We start from the raw sequence: 26554 nt of genomic DNA, 5'->3' as shown, positions 1-26554 counted from the left end.
TAATAACTCAACATTGATTTTTGCGACGAGTGACTGGTTTGGCTTGTCTTTGCCACATATAGACAAATAATGATGATATCCAAAAAAAAAAATAGAGAAAATGAAAAGACTGTGCTTAAAAGAATGATTAAATGCAAATTATGGTATGCTGATGGCTATCAATCACAATATCAACTAGAATGTTGATGTGAAACAACATTGATTGATTAATTGATTGACTGACATTCATCTTGATTGGACACTGCTGTTTTGTGCAAAACAACAAACAGTGGATATAATGCCTCTACAAATGTAGAATTTGCTAGGTGTTGTTACAACATCAAGGAAATAAAAATGATTGGATACACTTTGTACAAAGAAAACTATAAATCCACAGAACACTTAAAAATATCCTCTTATCTCATTACTAACAAACAATGATCAAACATTAAATTTTAAGAAGTGATTGTTTACAGAAGTTATTTAGTATGACATCATAGTTAGAATATAATGAGCTGTGATTATTTCATCATCGCTACCACAATATTATGTGCTTTATAGACAAAAGGTGAACTTAGTGAAGAAAGGAAGAGAAATATTGAGGAAACACAGGTCATCTACCAGAAATTATTGGTGAATACGACCAATTTGTCAGTAAGTGTTATCAGTCATATTTGTATCATTTATGAAAATTAATAGCATTAGCAACTTTTACTTAATGTACCTTTCAAAAGTGGCGCCAAGGTGGTGCCAAGAGTAATGTGCATATGTCCCACAAATACAAGTTTACATTTGTGCATTGTATGTCGTTTTGTTGGACGTTATCAACATTATTCAAGGGGGAAGGTTTAGTTAAATGGTACATTGTTATTAGGGTAAAATAATACTGTTTTGTTTAAATATTTGCAAAATGCAGTACATACATTTTTTTTTCCTTCAGGATTTACTTGATCTAGAAATGCCAGATCTTCCAGAAGATGGTAAACAATTGTGTTTTTTATGGGCTATGGGGAAATTATTAGGTTTGGGAGGGAAGAAAATTATTGTTATTAACTAGATCAAAATTATTGCAGATTTTTCATCAACAGTGAGAGGGTCAGGTAGTTTATGCTGCATATAACCGTATTACACACATTTAGTTCATCATATAAAGATGTACAGTTAATGATTCACATCTGAACCCATTCAAGAACAAAATTTATATACTTATATTACACAGTAAACACATAGTAACGGTGTACTCTCTGTGAAATTTTAGAGAAATTACGAGAAGAACGGGAAAATGATTTGATTGGAATGTTTGGTGGTATGAAGTCTTCCTCTGATTTTGATTTCGAGACATCTTTGTGGGAAGATGAGGACACGAGAACGTTCCATGAAAACCTGACTGACCTTCGAACTATAGTTCCAGCAGTAAGTCTGAACAATGACTAATCTTTTAAGTCTTTACTTTGAATGTATAGTTTTCATTCAATTTACCAGCAATATCTTTGTGTTCTTAGATTTTGTTCAAGGACAACTCCAAACAGCAAGCCCCTGGTGACCAAAATGAGGAAGAAATTGACAAAGTAGAATCAGGTAAAACACTAAAACAAAGCATTAAATAGCTTTTAAATCCTATATTGACCTAGCAGGTCTACTGTAGGCAATATTGTAGCAAGGGGCAGTATCCTAACAAAGCTACTCAAAAAGCTGCTGTAGGCGATATCCCAAGCGGTAGTCCAACTAGGCTACTGCAGGCAGTAGCCGGACAAGGCTACTGCAGGCAGTGTCATAAGAAGGCTACTGCAGGCGGTGGACTGAGAAGGCTGCTGTAGGCAGTAGCCTAAGAAGGCTGCTGCAGTGGGAGCCTAAGAAGACTACTGCAGGTGGTAGCAGGCCACAGCTCAACTAGGCTGCTGCAGGGGTAGTTGGGAATATGTGTGATTGCTAATAAGCATCATGCTTAAAATTTTTGAGCAAAATGATGTATAGCTTTAATCTTAGTCAAGGATTTGTTTTTCATTAGTTGAGTTACCAGAGGAGGACGTAATGAATGAAGGGAAGGAAGAGGTGACAGAAGAACCGAATGAGGTAGTGGAAGAAGAGACTGAAATTGATGGTAGGTGCTTCTTATGACATCTGCAATGGTCTACTATGTATTTATTTAAAAATACATTGTTATTAGCTGTTCTGCCTACCGATATACTAGGCATGTAGTAAATGCACGTATGGTTGGTGTAACTTTTGTTATACCTTCTACTACCTATATATCCCTCCTGCCCGCCAATGCTGTACTAGGCATTACTAACCATGGTAGGCAAGGATTTTAGGCCGTGCAACAGTAAGCTGTGGAGACCTAGGGCCTGCAGTCACAAGTCCTCTTGACTATTGCACTGGTAGTATAATCTCCACACAATTAAATGTAGGATGTACAGTTTTTTTAATAATAATTCATTTGATAATATTATTTTGAAGCAAACCATGCTTGCAATTGATATGTTTTATATTTTCAGGTTATAGTTTTTACAGCAGATAACACCGTAGTCTTCAGAATTGTTTTAATTATTTTATAAATACATACTACTGCACCTCTTGAATAAAGTTGTTGAGTTAGTAAAAAATATTTAATTTGCAATCATTATTTTTTTTAATTGAACAGATACTGAGGAAGAGGAAGCAGTGAGTAATGTTAGCCTTAAGATGCAACTTGAGAGCTTTTTGCAAAGACTTCATACTTGTGTCAACAGAGAATTCATTGATTCAGTAAGTCTACAAATTTATACACATTTAGATAGTTACATAATTGGTTCCATTCACTTACTGGTTGTATGGTTACATGATGGTATGTGCCTAGATTATAATCCCTGGATCATGGATTATATTCTGCATAATTATCATAAACATGCAAGTATTTTTTCTCTCAAAACATGTTTGTTTTATATTTCCTCAGGCTGCTGTTGAATTTGTGATGAATTACAACACAAAGGCCAACAGGAAGAAATTAGTTAAAACATTATTTAATGTTCCAAGAACAAGGTAACTTGATTCTTTGATGTTGAGGAAAATAAAATTATGAATAAATGTTGTACAGTAAATGGTAATAAAGGGATTTAGCGATGGGCGTCACCTGACCTAACTTGGGTGTTGGATATAACCAATCCACTAACACAGTGGTGTTTTACATGGCGATTTCTATCGCTGCCATCTCTTGTTTATTGCTGTAATGATTATCATAATACTGGCCGCAAACATTGAGATTTTTCAACAAATGTTAGGCCTAGGCTCCTGCACATCCACGACATGGTTAGGTATGCATGATGGTCTTTGACCCGCGAACTACGCTGCAATGTTTAGGGCCAGCTTAGGTTTATGAAGGATCACTTAAATTTCAAAGCATACAATCCAAGGAGAACGCTAGGATACGGTAAGTAAATAAACACTATGTTGAACAATCGTATTGCCTTTCCTAGCCGTTTACTTCCACGTTAACAGTGGGTGGTTGGTTTCGGAACCATAACATTATCTTTTCCTATGCTATCACACTGTAATGTTTTTCATGTATACCCAAGTCAGATCACGTGATCGCCTGTAAACAATCATCGCTAAATCCCTCTATTAAGAGTAAACTGTGCTGGATGGTCCATGTCATTTGAATGGAGAATGACAGGTTACCCAAACAAATTATGTTTGCTGAGTAATGCTATGTCAAAAAAAATAAAAATAAACAAAAGGAGGACAACAAAAATGTTTCAGAGATAAAGTAAAACATTACCTAAAGCAGTGCAACATAGACACAGAAACCATAGGTTAGGTATGCATGATGGTCTTCGACCCGCAAACTACGCTGCGATGTTAGGGCTAGCTAAGTTTTATGAAGGGTCACTTAAATTTCAAAGCATACAATCCAAGGAGAACACTAGTATAAGCAAAACACTATTTTGAACAATCGTATTGCCTTTCTTAGCACCTGTAAACAATCATCATTAAATCCTATATTATTGTCTTGCAAGCACATGGAATATTGACATGCAGTATTATTCAAAGACTTTTGATATTTTTCATGTATGTTGTTTAGTGAGAAAAATTCAAATTTTCAGTTGAAAACTAAATCCATATTATAAGAGTGATGTTTTGCCTTACCTGATGTATTATCATACTGAATACTCAGTGCATTCCCAAATACTTGCGAAAAAAATTTGCAAGTGATTCGAATGGGAATTGAACCCGCGACCTCCAGATAACTAGCCTGGTGCCATTACCACTTGCGAATTTGTTTCACAAGTATTTGGGAATGTACTGAGTATTCGGTACAATAATACGTCTGTGATATTTTCTGATGCAAACTCACATATTGAAATATAAAGTTATTAATCAAACTAGGAAATTAAATAAAGTTACTATTAGACAGTATATGTTTGTGTTCCATAAGTGTTTAATCCAATGACGTGGGTAATGATAATGTGCATAAAGTCTACCATTATTATTGTTGTTATAATTCATTTAAATGTTCTTCTATTTTTAGACTGGATTTACTGTCATTCTATTCTCGCTTAGTTGCTACCTTGTTTCCTTGTATGCCAGATGTAGCTACGGACTTAGTAGATCGACTTAAGGCAGATTTCAAATACCATGTGAATATTATTATTTTATTACCATTTATCCCTTCAAGTGTACTGATTACTCAGTATGTAGATTAACCACATTACTACTTTGCACTCCCAAAGTAATGAAAATCATCACTAAGAAACTCTAATGTGACAAAGTATTTTTTATTACATTGTCACTTGTAAACTTATGAACATATCTTTAAAATAATGAATTTCTTCATTATAGTTTTACTTTTACATTAATTTATATAACAATTTATATTTTAACAGGTGAAAAAGAAGGATCAGATTAATATTGAGTCTAAAATCAAAACAGTTCGTTTTATAGGTAAATATACATTTTTACATTTATTTGGTTTGAAGCATGGTTGTCTTAATGAGAAATAATAGTCTTGTTCTCTTTGTTTTTAAATGGAATATCTGTCCCTTTACTTTTTCAATGTTATTGACAACTTTTTCAATGTTATTGACAAATAAAATGTTTGATGCTTTTCAGGTGAATTGACCAAGTTCAAGATGTGTCCAAAGGCAGATACTTTACAGTGTCTTAAGGTAAAATTGAGTATATTCTTAGTATTTAGTATCAATATGAGTGGGCTCATATCAACTTAAGCTTCACCCATCTTTAGACTTGTGGGTAGTTCAAACTGCCTACTGAATACTGTGCTGTGATTTGTTATGGAAAGGAAATGGCGTGATAATAATCTTGCATTATCCTACGAGTTCTGATTATCTGCATCTGGCTGTTTTTTTTGTTGTTTTTTTTTAATCAAATTTGTTCATCACTTTTCATTTTCCCTTCAAATAATTGTTTTAATTGAATCTGAATCTCATTTTTATCGTTCACAATGATAGCAAATGATAACATATACGTGATGTATTTATAGGTTTTGCTGTCTGATTTCCGCCATCATAACATTGATATGACATGTGCATTGTTGGAAGTTTGTGGTCGTTTTCTCTACCGTACAGCTGACTCATTTGTCCGCACTAATGCTCTACTGGTAAGGCTTGTTATAATGTAATATTTGCGCACTATAATCAAAATTCTCATTTATATCAACCAATTTTCAGCAATTATTTCAAACATATTTAATCTGCCATGACTGTAAATTTGAGCTTCCACGCTAATTATTTGGTAAACCAGGAAAGTCTGTGCTCAGGTGAGGCCCACCTTGGTTTTTGCTGACCATGAAAAATTTGAAGAATTGCACCCCTAGATTGTACTCTCAACATTAACAATATTATTTTATTGCATCCTTATTCAGTCCAAATCTGAAAATATGCTATATAAATATATATTGTTGTTATTATTAATTTTAAAGACATCAATTAAATTTTTCACCAATTTTTGATGTGATGTATTAAATCACTAAGATACAGCTCTTACGTTTTACACTTTAAATAGGCAAAGGAAGGTGTACGCATGCTTAGGTAAATATCGTGTAAACATGTGGCATGATTAGGAATTTAAAATATGTGTATTTACATTTCAGGAACAAATGATGCGTAAAAAGACAAGACTGCACTTGAATGATCGCTATGAGACTATGGTTGAGAATGCTTTCTTTTTCTGTAACCCTCCCGAGACCAAACAGGTAAGAGACAACCTAAATTGTGGCCAGAGGTATGATGAAGCTACATAAAGAGTGGGATAAATAAGTAGACAGAACCAAAAAAAAAAGGAAAGTAGGCAGGAAAAGGAGCTAGAAATTAAAAATTCAGATGTTTATAGTTTTAAGTTGGTTATTTGTGTATATTATTAGTGATATTTTTTACTTAAATGAACAAACAATAATGATAATGGAAACTATTATTTTTTAATGATTGCTTATATTTATAGTCTTCTGATACAAATTTACTTTTTTAGGCTGAAGTCAAAGTGCGTCCACCAATGCACCAGTATATTAGGAAACTTTTGTTCAAAGATCTGACCAAACTTACAGTCGAGAAAACCCTAAGACAGATAAGGAAACTGCCATGGACAGATCCAGATGTATGTACAAGGACATGAATCAGTGAAACGTTTTTTCTTTTTTGTATATTGTGTTTCATGATTGAAAACCAAACAAAAGATTATCGCCACTTCATACAAACTGTATAAATAGAATAAATAAGCAAGATTAAGAAATGTTGGAGCCTGATCAAGTTCAGATGTATGCTATGACTTTAATTGCACACCCAACACTTCAAACTGGGACTTTCTCCGATATACATTATGAGTTTTTGGACTAAAGATTCTTCAATGCTTCAATTAGCCAAAGCCAAATTAATTAGTTTTTTCCTGATTCTTTTTTCAGATTGAAGCATACGCAACAAAGTGTTTGGCATTAGTATGGAATGTCAAGTACAGCAATATTCATTGCATAGCTAACCTAGTGGCTGGACTGGTAGCCTATCATGACAATGTTGGAATCATGGTTGTTGATAGTGTCATGGAGGATATAAGGCTAGGAATGGAGGTATTTATCATTAATTTATGTATGTTTGTATTTTAGAATATATATATGAAAAGTAATTAGAAGTTATTGGATATGTTTAAATGTATACATTTACTCAATTTGATTTAATAAATTTCAGCACATAAGAATTAAAATATGATACAATATAAAAGCATAGACTTAAACAAGAACATGAACCAATGCCTAGGATTGCTTAAATGAGATCCAGCATTGTTTCCCACAGCAGTGTTGCTTTTTAGTATATTCCACCTTGTAGGGAAAGAAAACATGTCTTCAATAAAATCTTAGGGTGTTTTACCATTGAGGTATTATTGAGAAGGAGATCACTCGGCAACAGATCCCTTTGACGCGACAAACCAATGTGTTCCCCGCCTTTGGATCGCGCGTGTGCGTATTACCCTATAATTCACATTTTTTCGTTAGCAACAACATGACAACGACACATGAGTGATCTCCTTTTTAATAATACCTCATTGGTTTTACTGACAATATTATTCTTTTGTGTAGTTGAATCTACCAGAGTTGAATCAGCGGCGTGTGAGTATGGTTAAGTACCTTGGAGAACTGTACAACTATCGCATGGTAGAATCTGCTGTTGTCTTCAAGACTCTTTATACTCTCATCAAATTTGGAATTTCACTTGATGGTTAGTATACATACATTGCTAATAGTCTTTCTGTTAATACCTTTTTTTTTCCAATCTGACATGTTGCACTAAATGCTCAGCACATCCCCAAATACTTAAGGATGAAGTTGAGTTAATATCTTGGACAACTTCCAGATTTACTATTAAACTAATTATTATACCACTAGAACACTGACTTTGCTCTAATAGCTTGTGTTTCATTGCATTCCCAGCTAGCAACCAGTACAGCAATAACACATTAGTGTGTTTTTGTTAGGCCATATAAAATATCATTTTTTGATTGGCTGATAATCAAATTGTTGTTTAAAATTGAAATCTTTTCTGTGATTGGCTGTCATACCAAATATAATGATAGATTGCAAAACTTGTAGATATACATGCTAGCTACCATGTAAAATGCGCTTTATGCTGAGTATATAACAACAGATTGTTAGACTGGTGGAAATGCATGTTAGCTGCAAGTTATAATATGCAGTGCTGTTTACTGTCATTTTCTACTATGTTGCTTTATTTTATATAGGCACTCCTACACAATTTGACCCACCAGAACACTTGTTTCGTATCCGACTTGTATGTACATTACTGGACACGTGTGGTCAGTTCTTTGACCGTGGAAGCACTAAGAAGAAGCTGGACTGCTTTCTTGTTTATTTTCAGGTATATTTTATATGCTTATAATATATCTATAAATATTATTATAATTGAATTATAATATCATCAAAGTTTTTTCCAATGTTATTTTCCTATGAAACATATAATTGTGTACAAAAAAAGTAAAATCTAGACACTGGGTAGCTGTACTGCAACCTTTCATTTCTATGCTGAGTGCTTGCTTATATTTCATTGCGAAGGCATGAGCAATAAACAAACTCAAAGTAGGTCTAGGCCTAGTCATGAAATTTGCTCTCTTGACTGAAGAAATGAAAAAAGAGGACCAAAGAAAATTGAAAAAATTGAATTAGTACTATTTGAAACCTATTAGAATCTCAAAAGTAAAAGTAAATGTTGAAATTAATGTTTATCTTATATGTTCTCAGCAATATGTTCTATATAAGAAGAGTCTTGCAATATGGGACCCTGAGATAAGACCGTTCCCAATGGATGTAGATAATATGATATCAGACACACTTGAAGCACTCAGACCCAAAATGAAGATGCTTGCATCATTAGAAGAATCCAATGATGAAGTTCTGAAACTACAGAATGAGTATATCCAGAAATTATGTAATGATTGAATATTATATTTACAGTATCTTTAACTTAATTTTTGCTTTTTGCTCTTTTCTATACATTAATAATAATAATCATAATAGTTTAAATGTTTGATATTTACACAATTTCTTTCTTTAAAAATTTTATTTATATTACTCTGCATTAAATAATTTTCTCGCATCTAAACAATTCTACTTTTTTCAGTTTGCTATATTGTTTTTCTCTTTGTCTGTAGCCCCAGTAATTGTGCCATCAGTAGCCACTAGTTACCAGCCAGGTCAGGGTCTAACTCCTATATTAGAAAGCCATGAAACAGACTCAACAGGTAAGCTGACACCCCCTACCACTGACACATACAGCGGATGAACTCCCTCTTTTGTTCTTTTATCATATTTTGAATTATAAATCCTTGAAATCATATTTTTTCATAATATTTTATTGTTACAAAGTTCTAATTACTGTTCAAATTTACTATGTAAGTATTCTTACATATTTTTTACCTCATACTTTTACATTGTAGATTTTACTATGATTTTAATTTTGTATTTGTTGTCTTAAAAATAAATTTCTATTATTATTATTATATTTTATAACGATGATGGACAAATGAAGTATTTAGCATTCAGTATCTTGATTTTTTACTTTTTTCCAGCTGCAGTTATTGGGACTATGTCATCTCTAGAGGATGAGGATTATGATTCTGATATAGATTTCTCAGATAACATGGACAGGGCGAGTACAGGAGGCAGTCAGGGTCAGAGCTTGTCACAGTGCCTCAATCAACCTGAACCTGTGGTCAGTCAATTTATTGATAGCATTAAGCCTTATCCAGAATATCAAAGAATGTGACATGCCTAAATATGGTCATGATTACATCATATTATGACCATTGAATATATAGGCATGACTATATATGGTAATGACTATATATGGGAATACAACAGTTTTTTGTTAAATAAAATTTGGTAGTCTTGGAAAAGCTTAAACGTTGTCTATACAAGACACTCACATCATTATGTTTATGCCAGTTGGGTGTGTAATGTTTATAGTATTGGTATTATGTCATGATAAAAGTAGCTGTAGTTTAAACAGTAATATCAGCTGAGACTTTAATTTATTAGACACTGTGTAGAGTAATTAACATCTCAATGTTCTAATAATGGTGAAAGTTGAAAACTAAACATGCAAATTATAGAACAAGCATGCATAACTATAATAGCCCATACTGAAACTGTACTGTAAAGTTTGTAAGCTTTTGAAACTCACCAAACATTGAATGTTTTAAAAAGGCACTAAAGACTTACCTCTTTATGATATACCTAACTTCAACTGGCATCTTTCAGCACTTTGAGGCTAGTTTTTGCATGAGGAGCTATATAAAAGTATTATTATTATTAATAAAAGAACATTGTATTTTTAATATGTCCAAGCTTGGTGTAGTGTGCCTGAATTCTATAAGGTCTTATGGCTCAGTAAAGCTTACCTAAAATCATTTTTATATAAGTAGTTTGCATTTACCTTGTAAGAATTATTGAAAGTATTGATAGACAGTTTGTTATTGTATTTTTTAAGGATGAGGAGGATGATGTAGATATAACACTTGATTCGGCTGGTGAAGAAGAAGATGAGGATAGTGTAAGTCAAAATAACAAATTCTTTACATCTTCATCTATGCTCAAACAACAAAAATATCCTATAAAAGCAAAATTAAAAGCCACACAATTTACATGATACCTACCATTTTGCGACGAGTGACTGGTTTGGCTTGTCTTTGCCACATATTTTTGAACTAGTCTGCTCTATAACTGCACTGTAAATAGTGGTTTGCTTTCCTACAAGTGTCAGCTAAGATCAGTGTAAATTTTTAATCAATGTTATATTTTTAATCATAGGTAACATTGTTAAAAAAAAGACCAAGGTTGATTGACTGTCCGGAAGATGAAGATTTTACATCAGCTTTTGATAAAATGATGGCAGAAACGACCCAAGTAAGAGCAGAATTGTTTTTATAATTGTAGTTTACATTTGTAAAGCTATACTTACGTTTTTCCATTAATTACTCATATGTCCTTTAGAATGAAATTGTTTTTAAAATTATTACTCCGAGCAACGTCCAGGCACATATTATGTTGTGTAGTTTGCTGCCCTCACCCAGCTGTTACAGACTGTTAAGATTAGAGACCATTATTCATCAACACATTTCAACACTTGTTCACACTAGTACATGGCCATCTTATTTGTCAACACTCAGTATCAACTAAGTCACATGTTGTACATATGTACACCAAGTATTGTACATTGTATACAATGTACACAAAAGTTTTTTAATTTTTATTTCCCTGTGGGAAATCGTGTATTAAACAACATAATTTTGTAATGAAGTCCAAGACTACATGTGCTATCCTTCACTGTCATTTTTGAGTTTCTTTCCCATGAGTAAACCTGATATGCAATATAATAACTGCAAACTGAGCAATCTGTAGTTGATTCCATATCAATATGTGTCAACAATATTACTAGACCTAGATATAACTGGTGCTAAACCTAATGTAAATTAATGTGGGACTTGATATAATATATACTGATTTTTCAATGCACTGGCTCTGGACTAGCCTATGACTCAAAGCCCACACTAGTATCATAGGCTTAAACGTGACACCATATTGGGGCTTGGGTCCCAAGCTGGGAGAAGCTACTTGTTCTAATCAAATTGTGTTTCCCTGTGTCCTGGTAATACATTGTTAAGCTGACTTAATTAATATAGTAGTACAGTGTAAATATGCAAATACCATGAACAGATATGTTTGTTTCCAGTACATTTTTGCTTGCTTGTGGGAGTGTGTGAGACTGCCGATTTGAGTTATGAGACATGCTAAGGGTGATGCTTGAGGCTTTGTCTAGCTTTTGATGCAGCCATGGCTCAAATTTAGGGCAGCCTTGTACCATATACTTGTATCATGCCTAAACCTCCAGTATCTGTTGGATAGGCCATGGCTATGTCCAATGCTTTAACTTCACTGCTGTGCAGAAGAATTGTTTGCGTTCTGGTGTCGAATGTGCTTATAACTTGCATAATTTTAACTAAATGGCCTAAAACTAAATTTCCTCACCAAACGTTTTTTTTTTAAATGAGTTTCATTTTCCATGTAATTTGTCTTACTTTTGATGATAAATATATCTGTATTTCTTTAACACAAAATATATTGACAAAAAAGATCAACGTTTATGTCCATTATCGACCCATTTTCAAGATCAAGTAAACAAAATATAAACATATGATAGAAAACCAAATGTGGCAAAGGCTAGCCAAACCAGTCACTCGTTGGCAAATCCTGTTTCAGAGATAATGGACAAAACATAATGTAATGTTCAAATTTTTGAAATTTATTTTATTACACTAAACTAACCTTTATATATCTATATATCATGCTACACTGTTATTTTTCCCCATCTTCAATGTTAAAACAACAACTTTTAACGATTTGGTGATGGTTTCTGCCTGAGAAATGCCCAAAATCATAAACTTTGAAGGCTGATTTCTCAAATATTGTTCTTTAAACAGCTGTATGTTTAAACTTCTGTAACTTCATAACGAAATGTCAGATTTTAATGATTCTTTTACCATTTTATAGCTTTCATGTCACTGTTTAACCCTGTATTAATAACTGAAAATTAATTTTTGTGATGAGTGACTAGTTTGGCTTGTCTTTGCCACAAATGTAGGTGACATTTAAGTAGGATTTAACCGTCATATGATTAACACCTAATGTGTTAACAATAGCACAGTATAATGGAGTTGAAAGTGATTATCTCCATGCTAGAGTAAATCTGTATTTCATTTGAATTAATATAATATAACCTTTATTTTCACACAGCATCGTAGCAGTGAAGTAATTAAGGTACCCCAGTTTGATGTCAGCGTTCCCGTACACATGAAGCGCAGTAGGAAAAGCTTTACGTTCCTACAAACTGAACAAGTGGATGAGGAGGAAGAAGATAAAAAAGATACAATCAATTTTACACTTGTTGTTCGGAAGGGAAATAAACAACAATTTAAAGGATTTGAAGTGCCGATGAGCTCACATTTAGTTGCAAATCTCAAGAATAGAGAACAGGTTTGTTTATGACTCATCCTATCTGCAAAAAAAAAAAAACAACTATTACAAAACAAATTTTTCCAAATAAATCCATTTCAAAATACTGAGCTACTGGGCCGAAGCCTGCAATCGGGCCATAAGATTAAGACGAGAAGAAAGTTTGACCTAATTGCAGTAACAAAATGCATGTTCGTAAAACCCATTTTATTATCATAATTGTTATAATTATTATAATCATTGTGGTAATATTATTGGTCACTCATTACACATCATTTTATGTCTAACACAATCTTTCTATCGTATTCTACTATACATCAATTTAATCTAATGCACGGCCATTTCGGGCTCTATTTATTTAACAACCTGAACACCATTTCCTGTCTGTGTTTTAGCGCCACCAACCTTTCGATAGGACAGCACTTAGATAAAAGCAATGCATTCAAAAATATTCATTGGGCCCTGCAGGCAATTAATTCTTTGTACTACTTGCTCATTTATATACTAATTTCCATCTAATTAATTAGCTGAGAACGTCTTGTAATTTATGTTTCAAAATGCTTTTTTTTCAGGCTGAATTAGCCGAGAAGCAGCGAGTGAAACAAATCACACTGGATATAAATGAACGCCAAGAAGAAGAAGAGTATCAAGGTAGGACGAAATTATGAAATTCTGAACTTGCAATCTCAAATGTGCATATGCTTATTTAATATTAAACGTTTGTATACAATTCCTTGAAAGATTTATTTTATTTCATCAGGGAAGATGTGTATAAGAGACAGCTGGTATACTTGAAAAATATATCTTAAAAAATGTAATATTTTAATATAATCCCTTCCTACATTCTATACCACCTTATTCCCTTTCCCCTTTCAACCCAGCTTCCTTCTCTCTCATCCTTCTTTTGCCTCTCTTCTCCCGCTCATTCTCCTTTGTCATTCTTACATAAATTTGAGAATTTGTTAAAAATTTTGATGAAGTTTTTGAATCCTTTGTTCCTCTTTTTCTACACTCACTGTTCCTCTTATTTGTATATAAGTCAATATTAATCAATTTAAAAAAGTGAACTAAATATTTGTTATTTAATGTCAGGTAGCATTTCATTACATATTCAAATGATTCAGTGATAGTGTCCCTATTACCACTGAGCAGTTTGAATATTACTCACAAACACCAGTGATTTAATCAATCATTTATATCCACACAAATAAAATAAACCTGGAATTTCATGTCCCTAGATTTCTTGAAATATGACTAATCATTGAGTAAGACTGTCTTTATACTTATAATATTAAAGGGATAAACTTGGAGAAGTATCCTTTAGTGACAAATTATAAACTGCAGACTGTTTCCTCAACTCAATGCTACTCTTAAAATTGACCTACTGTAGCACTTTAATTCATTGGTGGCTCTAGGATACAAGGGGTCTGACAGTTTCCGGAGAAGGCCAGCCAGTTTGAGAGGCAAAGCCCTGGTAGGCCTCTTGGCGCTTTGAGAAAATTTAAATTTTTCTGTGACGTTTCAGAATGTATTATTATGCCCAAATAAATATTAAATAAAGAAAAGGAATTTGTTTTGGTCCAACAAGTACCCAATAGCCACCCGTTTGAGAGGCAAAACATTGTATTAACTTAAACAAAAATATAAAAGCAGTTGTGTTGTTTTGCCATGGGATGGCCGCACCTTAGCTTGTCCGGTGGAGTAGCTTAATACTGCAGCCGCAGTCCTTCCTATTACACCACTACTTACATTGTAGAACTGACTCATGGCTATCTGTAAAGAAACTCCTATTGATACTAAAAACAATCCCATGATAATTGCAACAAATTATGTTCTTAATTAGGGTTTATAATCTGTTCAGAATAACATGATACATAGTAAGGGTCCAATTGTGATGAATATTAAAAAATTGTTTACATATCCATAAGTCATGTTGAAGACAAGTTAGTTGATCATAAATTCATGATAGGCCTAACAGCCTAAACTCAGTAACTGCCACCGAACCAGCTCCCTTTTTAAATATAGGATGCCATTAAACGTTTGTATACAATTCCTTGAAAGATTTATTTTATTTCATCAGGGATGTAAATGCTCAGTAATATTAATTGAAACAGGTTTTCCCCCAACTTGGTTTCTATTTAAGAAAGATGACTTAGCTTAGAAACAGAAGTCATGACCTTCCTTAACATATATTTCTTCTTGTCAACAGTTTTCAATTTTCACTTTCACATGCTTCCTCATTAGGTTCTGAACATTTTCTATTTTCATATTCTTTCCTTTTTCTTTTTTTTATCCCAGTAATTGTTTTAAAGTGCAGCTTAACTCAGTTCACTAACTTGTGGTGGCCAACTCTGCGTATGCTAAACCATGGAGATCTTTCTGTTCCTTAGTTTGTAGTTCAATTCCTCTGTACCCTTGTCTCATAACTTGATTTACATCTATTGCAGTAATCATTCAATCCTGGATGCTTTTGATCCTTGACATCAAATCTCTATTTGACTTCTGTCAATTTATATGGGGCAATCTGTATAAAAGTGAAGATGGAGAGGAATGAGTAGGGTACTAAATCACAGGCTAAGGTCTGGGGTCATCAAGGGTATAAGAACCCCAGTCCCGAATGTGCATTTACCTGATTTGATGAGAATATACATATATTTCTGACTTAAATTTGTAGGGTGGTTTCTGACCGATAATTCCAAACTGTAAGTGGGTCACCAAACAATAAAATAACAGTGTGTAGCAAATGTATTTTTATTTTATTTTATTTTTTTTAAATTTCATAGCACCAAATATATATTAATATATCACTCATGTTAAATTATACTATGGTCTTTGGTTCAGTATGTATTCAATGAAAATGGCTTTATCATATTTGATACTGATGTTTTTCATGTTTCACCTCCTTGTCTTTACTAAAGTGTAAGCCTATTTTGTTTACATCCCAAGTATCTTTTCTTGCTCTGCTATAGTGATTTGCCCCTTTAATGTTTTACACAACCCTGCTTATGACAGCGATTTACCTCTTTAATGTTTTATACAAGCCTACTTATGACAGCAATTTACCCCTTTAATGTTTTAGACAACCTTCTTATGATCAGTGATTTACACTTTTAATGTTTTACACAACCCTGATAACAGCAACTTACCCTTTTAATGTTTTACCCAACACTGCTTATGACAGCGATTTACCCCTTTATGTTCTGCACAACCCTTTTTTTCCCCCTTTAATGTTACACACAACCCTTCTTATGACAGTGATTTACCCTTCAATGTTTTACACAACCCTTCTTATGACAGCGATTTACCACTTTAAAATGTTTTACACAACCCTTTTGTTGACAGTGATTTACCCCTTCAATGTTATACACAACCCTTTTTATGATCAGTGATTTACCCTTTCAATGTTTTACATAACCCTTCTTATGATCAGCGATTTACCCCTTTAACGTTTCACACAACCCTTCTTATGATAGTGATTTACCCCTTTAATGTTTCACACTTGATAACGAGTGACCCTTTTAAATGTTACAAAGCAACCCCTGTTTGCTTGTTTCATTATTGATGTTGCCGCCATTGCCTTCTAAACAGTTGCCTCAGCTGCCTCCTAAACATTTGTTTCCAATTCTTCTTCTGACTTTCACCTGCTGGATCTTTACTGCAAATGGCTGTGGTCAGATTTATTTAGTGATAGAGATGAATGCCAGTTTAATTTTTTGACTGCTGATTTTTAGTAGATCATACTAGAAAATAAGATTTTGAATGTTCACCAGTTTCAGAAAACATAATAATTAATATCTAGCTTATCTTTCATTCTGTGAGTTCATGTAATAGTTGTCATAAATCAAACTTGCGGTCTTGCAGTTGTTAGGGGTTGTCAGCTTTCAGTTTATTAATCGGTATGTGGGTAAGTGATAGTATTCTTTTGTTAGTTTGTTTCTTTGCATTTCTAAAATATATAAAATCATTCACATAGAGCAGGGGTGTATCTAGGAATCTTGAAGTGGGAGAGTCTTGAAGTGGAGGGGGGGAGGCTGTATCTAGGAATCTTGAAGTGGGAGAGTCTTGAAGTGGGGGGGGGGGGGAAGGNAGGCTCGATGTTTATGTGAGAGGGCGCCAACTCCCAAAATATATACATGGAGAGAATGACTATTTTTAAAATATGTAGGAGATAATATTTCAAATGTTTGGTAATAGTATGCACTAGTACAATTTGATGTGTGACCCCTGAGTTCCTGTTAGATGGCATTAAAATGTGAAATTATGGATTTTCATTGAAAATTTAATTGTGCCAATTTGGCAGAATGTTGTTATAAAATCTGCAATGTCCGGTATACATTGAATATAGGCCTTTAATATCAGCACTATTAGTCCAGTGATTGTATGTACAGGTCATTCACCTCATTCCAGCAATGACAATCTTTTACCTGGACAACAAGGTAACTAACTACCTCATAAAGCGGTGTTCACTACTCCCTATGGTGTAATGGTATGGTATTGAATGACTACAATGACCTTTCTGTTTGCGCTTAACCACACTACTTGTTTCTGTGTTTCCTTCAATTCACACTCTGGCTGAACTGAGGTGTGTAAATGTTGTGGTGTTATGTAACATAAATATTACTCACTATATAGACATTACCTGACTGTTCATTGTTGTCTGGTACTAGAAGCAAAGTGAAACTAATGTATTGTTATAGCAGTAATATTGGTGTCTAGCTCTTGGGACTATCCTGATTTATTAGAGATTTTTTTGCCAAAGTTTTAGTTTCCTTCATTTTTTGGAGGGAACAACTTTTATTTTATTATCCTATTCCTTTCAAAGTTCAAGAATCAATGACCTCTCTAACTGTTCTTGGAGAAGGCACTGTGGAGTAGGGTTGTATATGAGGTATGTAAGCAGGCCATTCCATGTATTGGGTTATAGTAGACCATTTCATAGAGTGAATGATGCCAGCACAGAATTTAATGTATTTTTTTGTATGTTAAATTTTAGTAATTCTAATTTAAATATTAGATTTAGCAGGATGCAAGGTATTTATATATATGCATGCTTTATTGACTACTCCAAAGCATTTGACCGTGTCCACCACATACAAGTTATTGAATGTCTGGAAAAGGTTGGGATTGATGGAAAAGACATTAGAATAATAGCAAATTTATACTGGCAACAAAAGGCGGCAATAAGGATCCAGGGGGAAACATCATTGTTTACAAACATTGAAAGAGGAGTGAGACAGGGGTGCGTGTTGTCAACGTATCTATTCAACATATATACAGAGTTCATATTTAGGAAAAGTGATGAATGCATAGGTATCAACTTGGGAGGAAGGAACATGAATAACCTAAGATATGCTGACGATACAGTACTTATGGCGGACAAAGAAGACCATTTGCAAATTCTGGTGAACGAAGTTAAGGCAAACAGCGAAGAAGTGGGACTTAACATGAATGTCAACAAAACAAAAGTCATGGTGTTATCAAAAAGACCCATTGAAATAAACATATTAATCAATGATAAAAGACTAGAACAAGTTTAAAATTTCAAATATCTCAGACAGAGTGAGCAAGAAATTAGAGAACGTATTGGCATAGCGAAAACACAGTTTATAAAAATGAGGAAGATGCTGACATCCAACAACATCTCTCTAGACCTGAGACTGAGACTTGTGAAGTGCTACATACTCCCTGTTCTGACATACAACTGCGAGACCTGGACACTCAACAAAAATAAAGAAAAGAGAATTGAAGTATAGGGATAGGTAGTGTAATAAAAAAAAATGTGTGGGGAGGTTAATGTTATAGAATAAATCTTTGAACTTACAGTGGATTCAACACACTCTTTAGGGATAGGAAGCTGACCATCACATTTATCCTTAGAGAATTATTAAATCAACTAAAAAAGGCAAGTGTTCAAGCATTATGACATTTTAGGAGATTTAGTAATCTTCATATAAAAATCATATTGACCAAATCTGTAGTGTTAAAGGATACTGCGATAAATTTAACAACAAAAATTAATTTATTAATAAATGAAAATGTGCTTATCAGACTGGATAACTAAAATGTTCTCAAGAGACTTCAACAACATGTGTTGATTATTGAATATCACTATTAATAATTAAAATAATAAATAATAATGATGATCTTGTACAATGCAGGAGCCACCAAGTAACTCATGTCACATTAGGTGCGCAACCCAAATCTGGATCGTCACCAAAATTTAATATTGTCTTCCTTGTTGGTTAATTCTTCCATTTTCCATCGTATTCTTAGTATTTTGATGAGGATGTAATTATTTTTATGTTACATATGTTTTGAATTTAAAAGTTATAACTTTCATATTGATTTTTTTTATACCTAGACAGTAGGCCTATATTTTATGCTGCATTTTTTAACAGAGGTGCATCTAGGATTATTGACATGGGGAGAACTGGGAGTGTGGGAGGTGCTGGGGATGATTTTATAGTGAGGAGTACTTGCTATGAGAATGCAGTAATAGTTGTTTTTTAAGTGATTACAACATCTAGGAGAATACAGACATTTTCTGGGGAGTCTGCAAACATTCTCTGGGGTGCATGGAGAGGGGAGAAGTATATCCCCAACATGACCTATATATGCCACCTCTTCACATAATTCACCTGACATACAACAAGGCTGTTGCTTTTATTTCACCCATATTGCACCTCTGTGATGAAGCTGTGTGGGGTCCCAATAAAGTAGACCAGGACAAAATATTTGTAGAGTAGATACTGGTCAGTACATTAACAGGTGTTCCGGTAGCATCACCTTGTGGTATTCCCTCTGTTGTGATTAGCTAAAGTTGCCTATTACCACAACAATCTTCAATTGAACATGGAAGTATTAGGTTATAGCTTTGATGAGGTAAATACTAGCTGATTATTGCGATTTTATAACAAAGTGATGATAAAGTGATGATGGTGTCATGTCTGACGTCCGTAACCATGAGTAAACAAGATGAGCCAGACCAGTAGAGGAAAAAGAGCATTTTAATAGTTTATAATAGAGTACTTTAATAGTTTATAATAGAGCATTTTAATAGTTTATAATGGAGCATTTTAATAGTTTATAATAGAGTATTTTAATAGTTCATAATTGAGCATTTTAATAGTTTATAATGGAGCATTTTAATAGTTTATAATGGAGCATTTTAATAGTTTATAATACAGTTTTTAGTTGACATACACTTTAATAGTTTATAATAGAACATTTTAATAGTTTATAATGGAGCATTTTAATAGTTTATAATGGAGCATTTTAATAGTTTATAATAGAGCATTTTAATAGTTTATAATACAGCGTTTTAATAGTTTATAACACAGGATTTTAATAGTTTATAATAAAGCATTTTAATAGTTTATAATACAGCATTTTAATAGTTTATAATACAGCATTTTAATAGTTTATAATACAGCATTTTAATAGTTTATAATACAACATTTTAATAGTTTATAATACAGCATTTTAATAGTTTATAATACAGCATTTTAATAGTTTATAATAAAGCATTTTAATAGTTTATAATACAGCATTTTAATAGTTTATAATACAGCATTTTAATAGTTTATAATATAGTTTTTAGCTGACATGCACTTTAATAGTTTATAATACAGCATTTAATAGCTTATAATACAGTTTTTAGCTGACATGTACTTTAATAGTTTATAATAGAGCATTTTAATAGTTTATAATACAGTTTTTAGCTGACATGCACTTTAAATAAATTCATTTCTATTATGTTCTGTGTCCTCCTGTTAACTGTTAACTAAAAAGGAAGACAATAAATTAGTATTTTTAATATTTTATTAACATTTCTTTGGAAAAATATATGATAAAAATAAAATCATGTTAAAAATCTTGCATTAGTAAAAAATCTTTAATTCTTAATATTGCTATTTATTGATATATTATGATGCCTGCGTCCTTTGGAAAAATATATGATAAAAATAAAATCATGTTAAAAATCTTGTGTTAGTAAAAAATCTTATATTAGAATTTTTATTAGTGCTATTTATTGATATATATTATTTACGATGCCTGCGCCCTTTGGAAAAATATATGATAAAAATAAAATCATGTTAAAAATCTTGTATAACATGATTGACCTCCATGAAAACTGTCAAAAATTATCTGTTTTGAATGTTCATCTTCAAGTTTTATTTCTTTATTTACCAGTATGATTCAAACTTCCAGCAAGAGATCAATAATATTATTTTCTGGAATGGTTTTGTGAAAAAAAAAATCATTATAGAAGCCAAATCAAGTAATTCTTGCTGTCTTATTCTTCCTGTTAGTTGCAAACTTTATAATTGAAGACTAGACACAGCCCAACTACGTATTAAATTATCTTATCTTTATCTCTTTTTAAATTTGTTCAATGTAAATAATGTTTGCAGCTGACAGTCATTTTGTCCCTGTGCCAAATGTCGCCCAATTAAAATTTCTGGCCATTATGTGCAATTCCTGAAAGTATCTTTTTGTTAGATTCTGTTATATATTTCTTTTATTTTGTATAGAATTCCTTTTTACAAATATTAGGGGTACATTTTAAAATTAATGTTATATACTTGATTTTATATCTTGTTACCTATGCAATTCAAGATAGGCCACTATCGGCGGTGCGATTATTTTTATCTCATTTTTTGGTTACTTTATTGTATTTTTGCCTGTGTGAAGTTAAATGAATAAATAAATACAGATGCCTCTAGCTCAGATGTTTGCTTAAACACTACAAGTGTTCTGATATTTTTGGTTTTTTGTTTGTTTATTTTCGGGATCATTCACATTCACAAAATCTATTGGTCAATCACAAATGGGCTACTGAATACTTTCTATGCTATTATTAATCACCAGTATACAGTACTGTATAGGGATAATTTATCATAAAATATTTTTATGAAAATATCACCATGTCTGAAACTTTCCCACCATGCATGTGCATATTATTTTCCCCTGATAACAACCTTCTATATTATTCTCTCTCAGAAACTGTCAACATCCTGTCCTGTGTGTCAACAACAGTCCCTTGATGTTGTAATCCACCCCCATCATCTTCACAAATGGGGTGCTAGTTTGAACCACTTTTGATAAATCATAGGATCCTCCACCACCAATATTTTCACATGTCATTCAGTATTTTAAATCTTAAGTAATGGGCTTATTGAACCCCCTTGTAAGAAAAACCAGTCACTACTCTCTGTCTATATTACCGTCCTTCAGCTTAATTGCCTTGGACATATTTAGTTTAATAATTTATTATTTCTTGCTTAGAGAAATATTTTTCAATATCCATTGATTTATGATTGGCCTCTACAGAGCAAAACCTTTAGCCAGTCCAAGTTTCCAATGAGCTGTGGAAGAATATCTACTGCAACTTTAGATTGGCCAATAATCAATTTTTATGACTTTTTTGTAGTAGATCTATAAATCAGTAGATAAAGGTACTGTAGGGAAAAAATTCTATATCTTGCAGCATCATTGTGCTAAATTATATATGACTGTGGTTGATGACTACCATAGCAGTTACTGTGGAGAGGTGCTTAATAGTAGTTTGCATGTTCACATCATTCCACAATGACAGGAGCTGAATTTAAACACTATTGGGATAACCCCTACTCTTCCAAAGATGCAATGGGTTCTTTTAGTGCACAAAAGCCAGATGTTTACATTGGACCTCTAGTCTTTAACCATCCTGAACCAAGAAGACGTGGTTCGTTCAACCAAACACTGGACGACTCCAGCCTCAATCTTAGGTCTGAAGTAAGCGCAACCCATGCCTTACCGCTCAGCCGATGATAGGAGGCGTTAACAGATGAATAAACTTTGATTGAATTTCTTCACCTGAATGAGGCTGAGGCAACTCACACTATTCCATCATGACTTCTATTTTAATGAATTTCTGATTTCTTAAGACATGCTGTGAAAACATAATTATTAAATATTTTGTTGTCAGTAGCAACACTAATAATTTTGCAAATCACTGAGTTAAGATAAAAAATTGAATATAAGATTTGTAAGAACTACATTGCCATTGTGAGGAAATTTTAAAGTTTACAGAAGTGGGAAACACAAATTTTTCCCTTGATTTTGAAAAATCTCTCTTGTAGCATTTGCCGACAAGAATCGGGGTAGCAACACTCAACGGTTACATAACGGTTACATAGAATACATTGTTCATTATACAAATACGGTACATTTTGGATTATAAACAAGTCTATAATACTAAAATGAAAAGATTTTTTTTTTATTTGAATTCCTCGGACTATCATGAATTAAAAATAGAAGTTACTTAAGTTTAAATTTGACAGTCATTTTTGACATTTTGATTGACAGGGTAAAAAATTGTGAGACATTTTGTGCTTTCATGGTTTGATTGATTTCAGAGTACAAGTGGAATTCAACAACATTCATATTGTACTATTAAGTCTGGTCACTCTGGCTCCTTGAATTAGGTACATGTAGGGCCTGATGTAACAGTTACTTGTTGCAATGAGATCTGGTGGCACTGCACTGCTGCAGTCGAGGGTCCCCATGGACCCAACCAACATTGTTAATTTCCAAGTTAGGCGAGGACAAATAAATGATAATAATTATGTTTTCGTTTGGGATTGCAACTACAATTACACATTTTGTAAATTGCAAGATGGAATGATCCTAGTGTCTGAAAGGATTTTATTCTAGTGCCCTGGAATTGGAAGGCAGTCAACTTAACCATTAAGCTTGCTCCTCTCCATCTAAACAATACAACAATAGAGTTTGTCTATATTTCCTTCTATTATTAATCATTTGAATAGGTGAGATTTTTGTAACCTTCGTCTGTATATTTGATATATTTAAATGTCATATATTTTACCAGCTTGTTAGTGGCGATGATTCGCTGTTGGTCTGTTGAAATGAAATAAATAAATAAATAAATACATCAAATGACACATTGTAAGAACAAATTAGGACAGAACACCCAGTATAATATGTAATGATTACAGAATAAGCAATACAGTATTATACTGTAAACGTATGGAATACAAACTGTTTTTTTTTTTTGCCAATACCACCTATATTGTTGTTTTATAAGTTCATGTAAACTTGAATAGTACCGAACTTTAATTGCAACACTTGACAAAACACAGAGTATAAATTGCATACCAAGAGACTTTACTATTGCGATAAAGGAATACTAGGGTATCAGTTCACTTTTACTATGAATGAATGCTAGGGTGTTAGGAGTAAAAGGTTCATATGGTATCAATACCCACAATACCTCAATGATTCACTGTTGCATTTAATCCAAAAATACTCTACTCACTGTATCATGCTTTAACCACAGATATTGAGTGTGAGTCTCTTTTTCAACTAATCAGTAATTTTATATGTTGATATAAAATACAGCATATTAATATGGAGCTAACGCAGGACAATCACGTCTTACCTGGTGGAGAAAGACAAAGTGTCTACCGATAGATAAAAGTAATGTGACCAGTCTCAGACTTAAACCATGACCTGGGGAAACCCAAACTTATACAATTGCACCGCCTCTTTTCATGTTAAAGCTAGCTAGCAACATTTGTGTACCCTCTCCTGTTCATGTTTGTGTATGCTCTTCTTTTCGTGTTTGTTATTAAATTAAATACCTTCGATTGGTGAAACTGTGTGATGGAGAGTTCTGTTAGTCCTTGATTTTCTTTTATTTTATTGGTTTTGTGTGTAGCCTGAAGCCCTAAATACCATTCTACATACGCTAGTCACTGGTAGCCCATTAAAGAGTGGCTTTATAATAACAATAATCACATTAGTTCTGGTTGATTTTGTATATTTATTATAATATTGTTATAATCGTCATAATTAATTCACTCATGTATTTTTTAATGTATAATATCAACGTAGTAGTATCAAGTAGTTATAAATGATACTCGAGAGTTTGCATATGAATAATTGAATGCATTCAGACAGTTAGTTTTGTGGGTTAAACCATAGAGAAAATAGAACAGAAGGAGTAACATCGAGCGAAGATCAAAGGTACAGACCTCCTCGCCGCGATCGTAATGATCTCATCGTTACGTAACGTACTTGACAACCAGATAAGCTGAAATCGGCAAACGCGCATGCGTCGATAGCTCTTACAATCATAACATAGCAACGTATCGCGAGCGAGATCGTCGTGATTGAAATATCGATTTAAGCCTAGGCCTTAATAGGCCTATAGGAACTGGAGGCAACAGGAAAAATAGAAAACCAATTGAATGGTGATGTTTTAATTGGCATGTGTGTTTTGAAGAGAGTGTGCAAGTGTATTATTTTTAGCCTACAGGGCAGGTTGCAGGCTAGGTAGGCCTAGACCGGGAGTAGATCTAGGAATAGCCAAGGATCGGCCTAGTTTAGGAGGAGCCTACACGATCTTCTTGATCTTTAATATTTAGTTAAAAAGGCCTAGCTATGTTAGTTTTAGTGAATACTAGGCCTTAGCTTACCACTGGTACCTGTCGTGATGGCCAGTACCACAACACAATTAAGGCTCTATGCAATATTAACATTCTCTAATTCATTAATAATAAAAGTTAGTAGGCCCTAGTGTAGAGCCTACCATAGGCCAACACTATTTGCTGATAGACTAGGGCCTGTAATTATGCAGCCTAGTCAGGGGCGGATTTGGGGGGGGGGGGCGGCCGCCCGGTCCCCCTTTTGGGAGGGAAAAAAGAAAGAAAAAGAAAAAAATGATAGCCCACAACGCCTCAAATGTTATTTTCGGGCGTCTAGAACACAAAAATCGGGGGCATGCCCCCGGACCCCCTAGGACATTGTTGTGTCGATCGGCCCAAATTTGGCCCCCCCCCTTTTTTGGACAACTCTGGATCCGCCCCTGCTAGTAGCTAAGCCTAGGTTATAATAATTTGTGTGTCAATACTAAATTTAATATTTATGCATTTTCATTTTTATTATATTCTTTACTGATTAACTATATATAAAAATTAATATATTATGATAATTTTCCACCACCCATATTTCATCAAAAACTATGATATACTGTAAATGATAAATTTTCACAGGGATGCACTTTTATTTTTCAGGTGTTAGAACGGCAAGTAACTTTTCGGAAGACGATGCTATTATTGGAGGGGTGAAGGGCTATTGCATCAACATTGACCGTCACATAATGCAAAGCGTGTTATTGTATTGGCAAAAGACCTGGAGACACAATTTTTTAATGCTTTAAAGCAACTACTGTATAGTTGTAAATGTTGGATAAAAACCAATGCTTTTTTAAAAGTGTATATTAAAAGAATGAAAGTGGCAAAGTTTTAAAAAAGGAAGGAACTGTCATAAATTGTTGGATGGGCTTTATGTAAATAGTAGAAATTTAATTTGGTAATAAATACACAGGTGAGACTTAACGGTACAGTAAGTGTTGATTGTTGATTAAAATGTATCCTGCATCATGCACAGATGAAATTTTATTGAAGTGATGAATGTACATAATTTTGATCAGATAGTGAGTATGATGAATGGTGAGTTAATACTGTTAGGGTAATTGTTTTACTTAATAATAATGACAAGCAAAGA

The 26554-nt window shown here is 33.3% G+C and overlaps 1 protein-coding gene across 3 annotated transcripts in view; it reads left to right on the top strand.

Annotated features, from left to right (window-relative positions):
- LOC117101091 (regulator of nonsense transcripts 2-like) overlaps positions 1-26554 on the top strand; it is a 46973-nt gene that overhangs the window by 10515 nt on the left and 9904 nt on the right. For 2 of the 3 annotated variants that reach the window (XM_033240961.1, XM_033240963.1), the window contains exons 13-32: positions 1482-1557; positions 1988-2080; positions 2621-2724; positions 2912-2997; positions 4484-4592; positions 4839-4896; positions 5065-5120; positions 5456-5572; positions 6065-6166; positions 6439-6564; positions 6869-7030; positions 7538-7676; positions 8197-8333; positions 8714-8900; positions 9124-9213; positions 9541-9683; positions 10461-10523; positions 10781-10876; positions 12764-13003; positions 13555-13633. In XM_033240961.1, the coding sequence (XP_033096852.1) occupies positions 1482-1557; positions 1988-2080; positions 2621-2724; positions 2912-2997; positions 4484-4592; positions 4839-4896; positions 5065-5120; positions 5456-5572; positions 6065-6166; positions 6439-6564; positions 6869-7030; positions 7538-7676; positions 8197-8333; positions 8714-8900; positions 9124-9213; positions 9541-9683; positions 10461-10523; positions 10781-10876; positions 12764-13003; positions 13555-13633 (2263 nt within the window). The remainder of the gene's footprint in view (positions 1-1481; positions 1558-1987; positions 2081-2620; positions 2725-2911; positions 2998-4483; positions 4593-4838; positions 4897-5064; positions 5121-5455; positions 5573-6064; positions 6167-6438; positions 6565-6868; positions 7031-7537; positions 7677-8196; positions 8334-8713; positions 8901-9123; positions 9214-9540; positions 9684-10460; positions 10524-10780; positions 10877-12763; positions 13004-13554; positions 13634-26554) is intronic. The other variant, XM_033240964.1, reaches the window with a different exon arrangement.

This window comes from Anneissia japonica, unplaced genomic scaffold (assembly GCF_011630105.1).
Source record: "Anneissia japonica isolate Jap-2015-1 unplaced genomic scaffold, ASM1163010v1 scaffold4054_len1135799_cov195, whole genome shotgun sequence".
NCBI classification, from domain to species: Eukaryota; Metazoa; Echinodermata; class Crinoidea; order Comatulida; family Comatulidae; genus Anneissia; species Anneissia japonica.
This window is presented reverse-complemented; position numbering and strand designations above follow the sequence as displayed.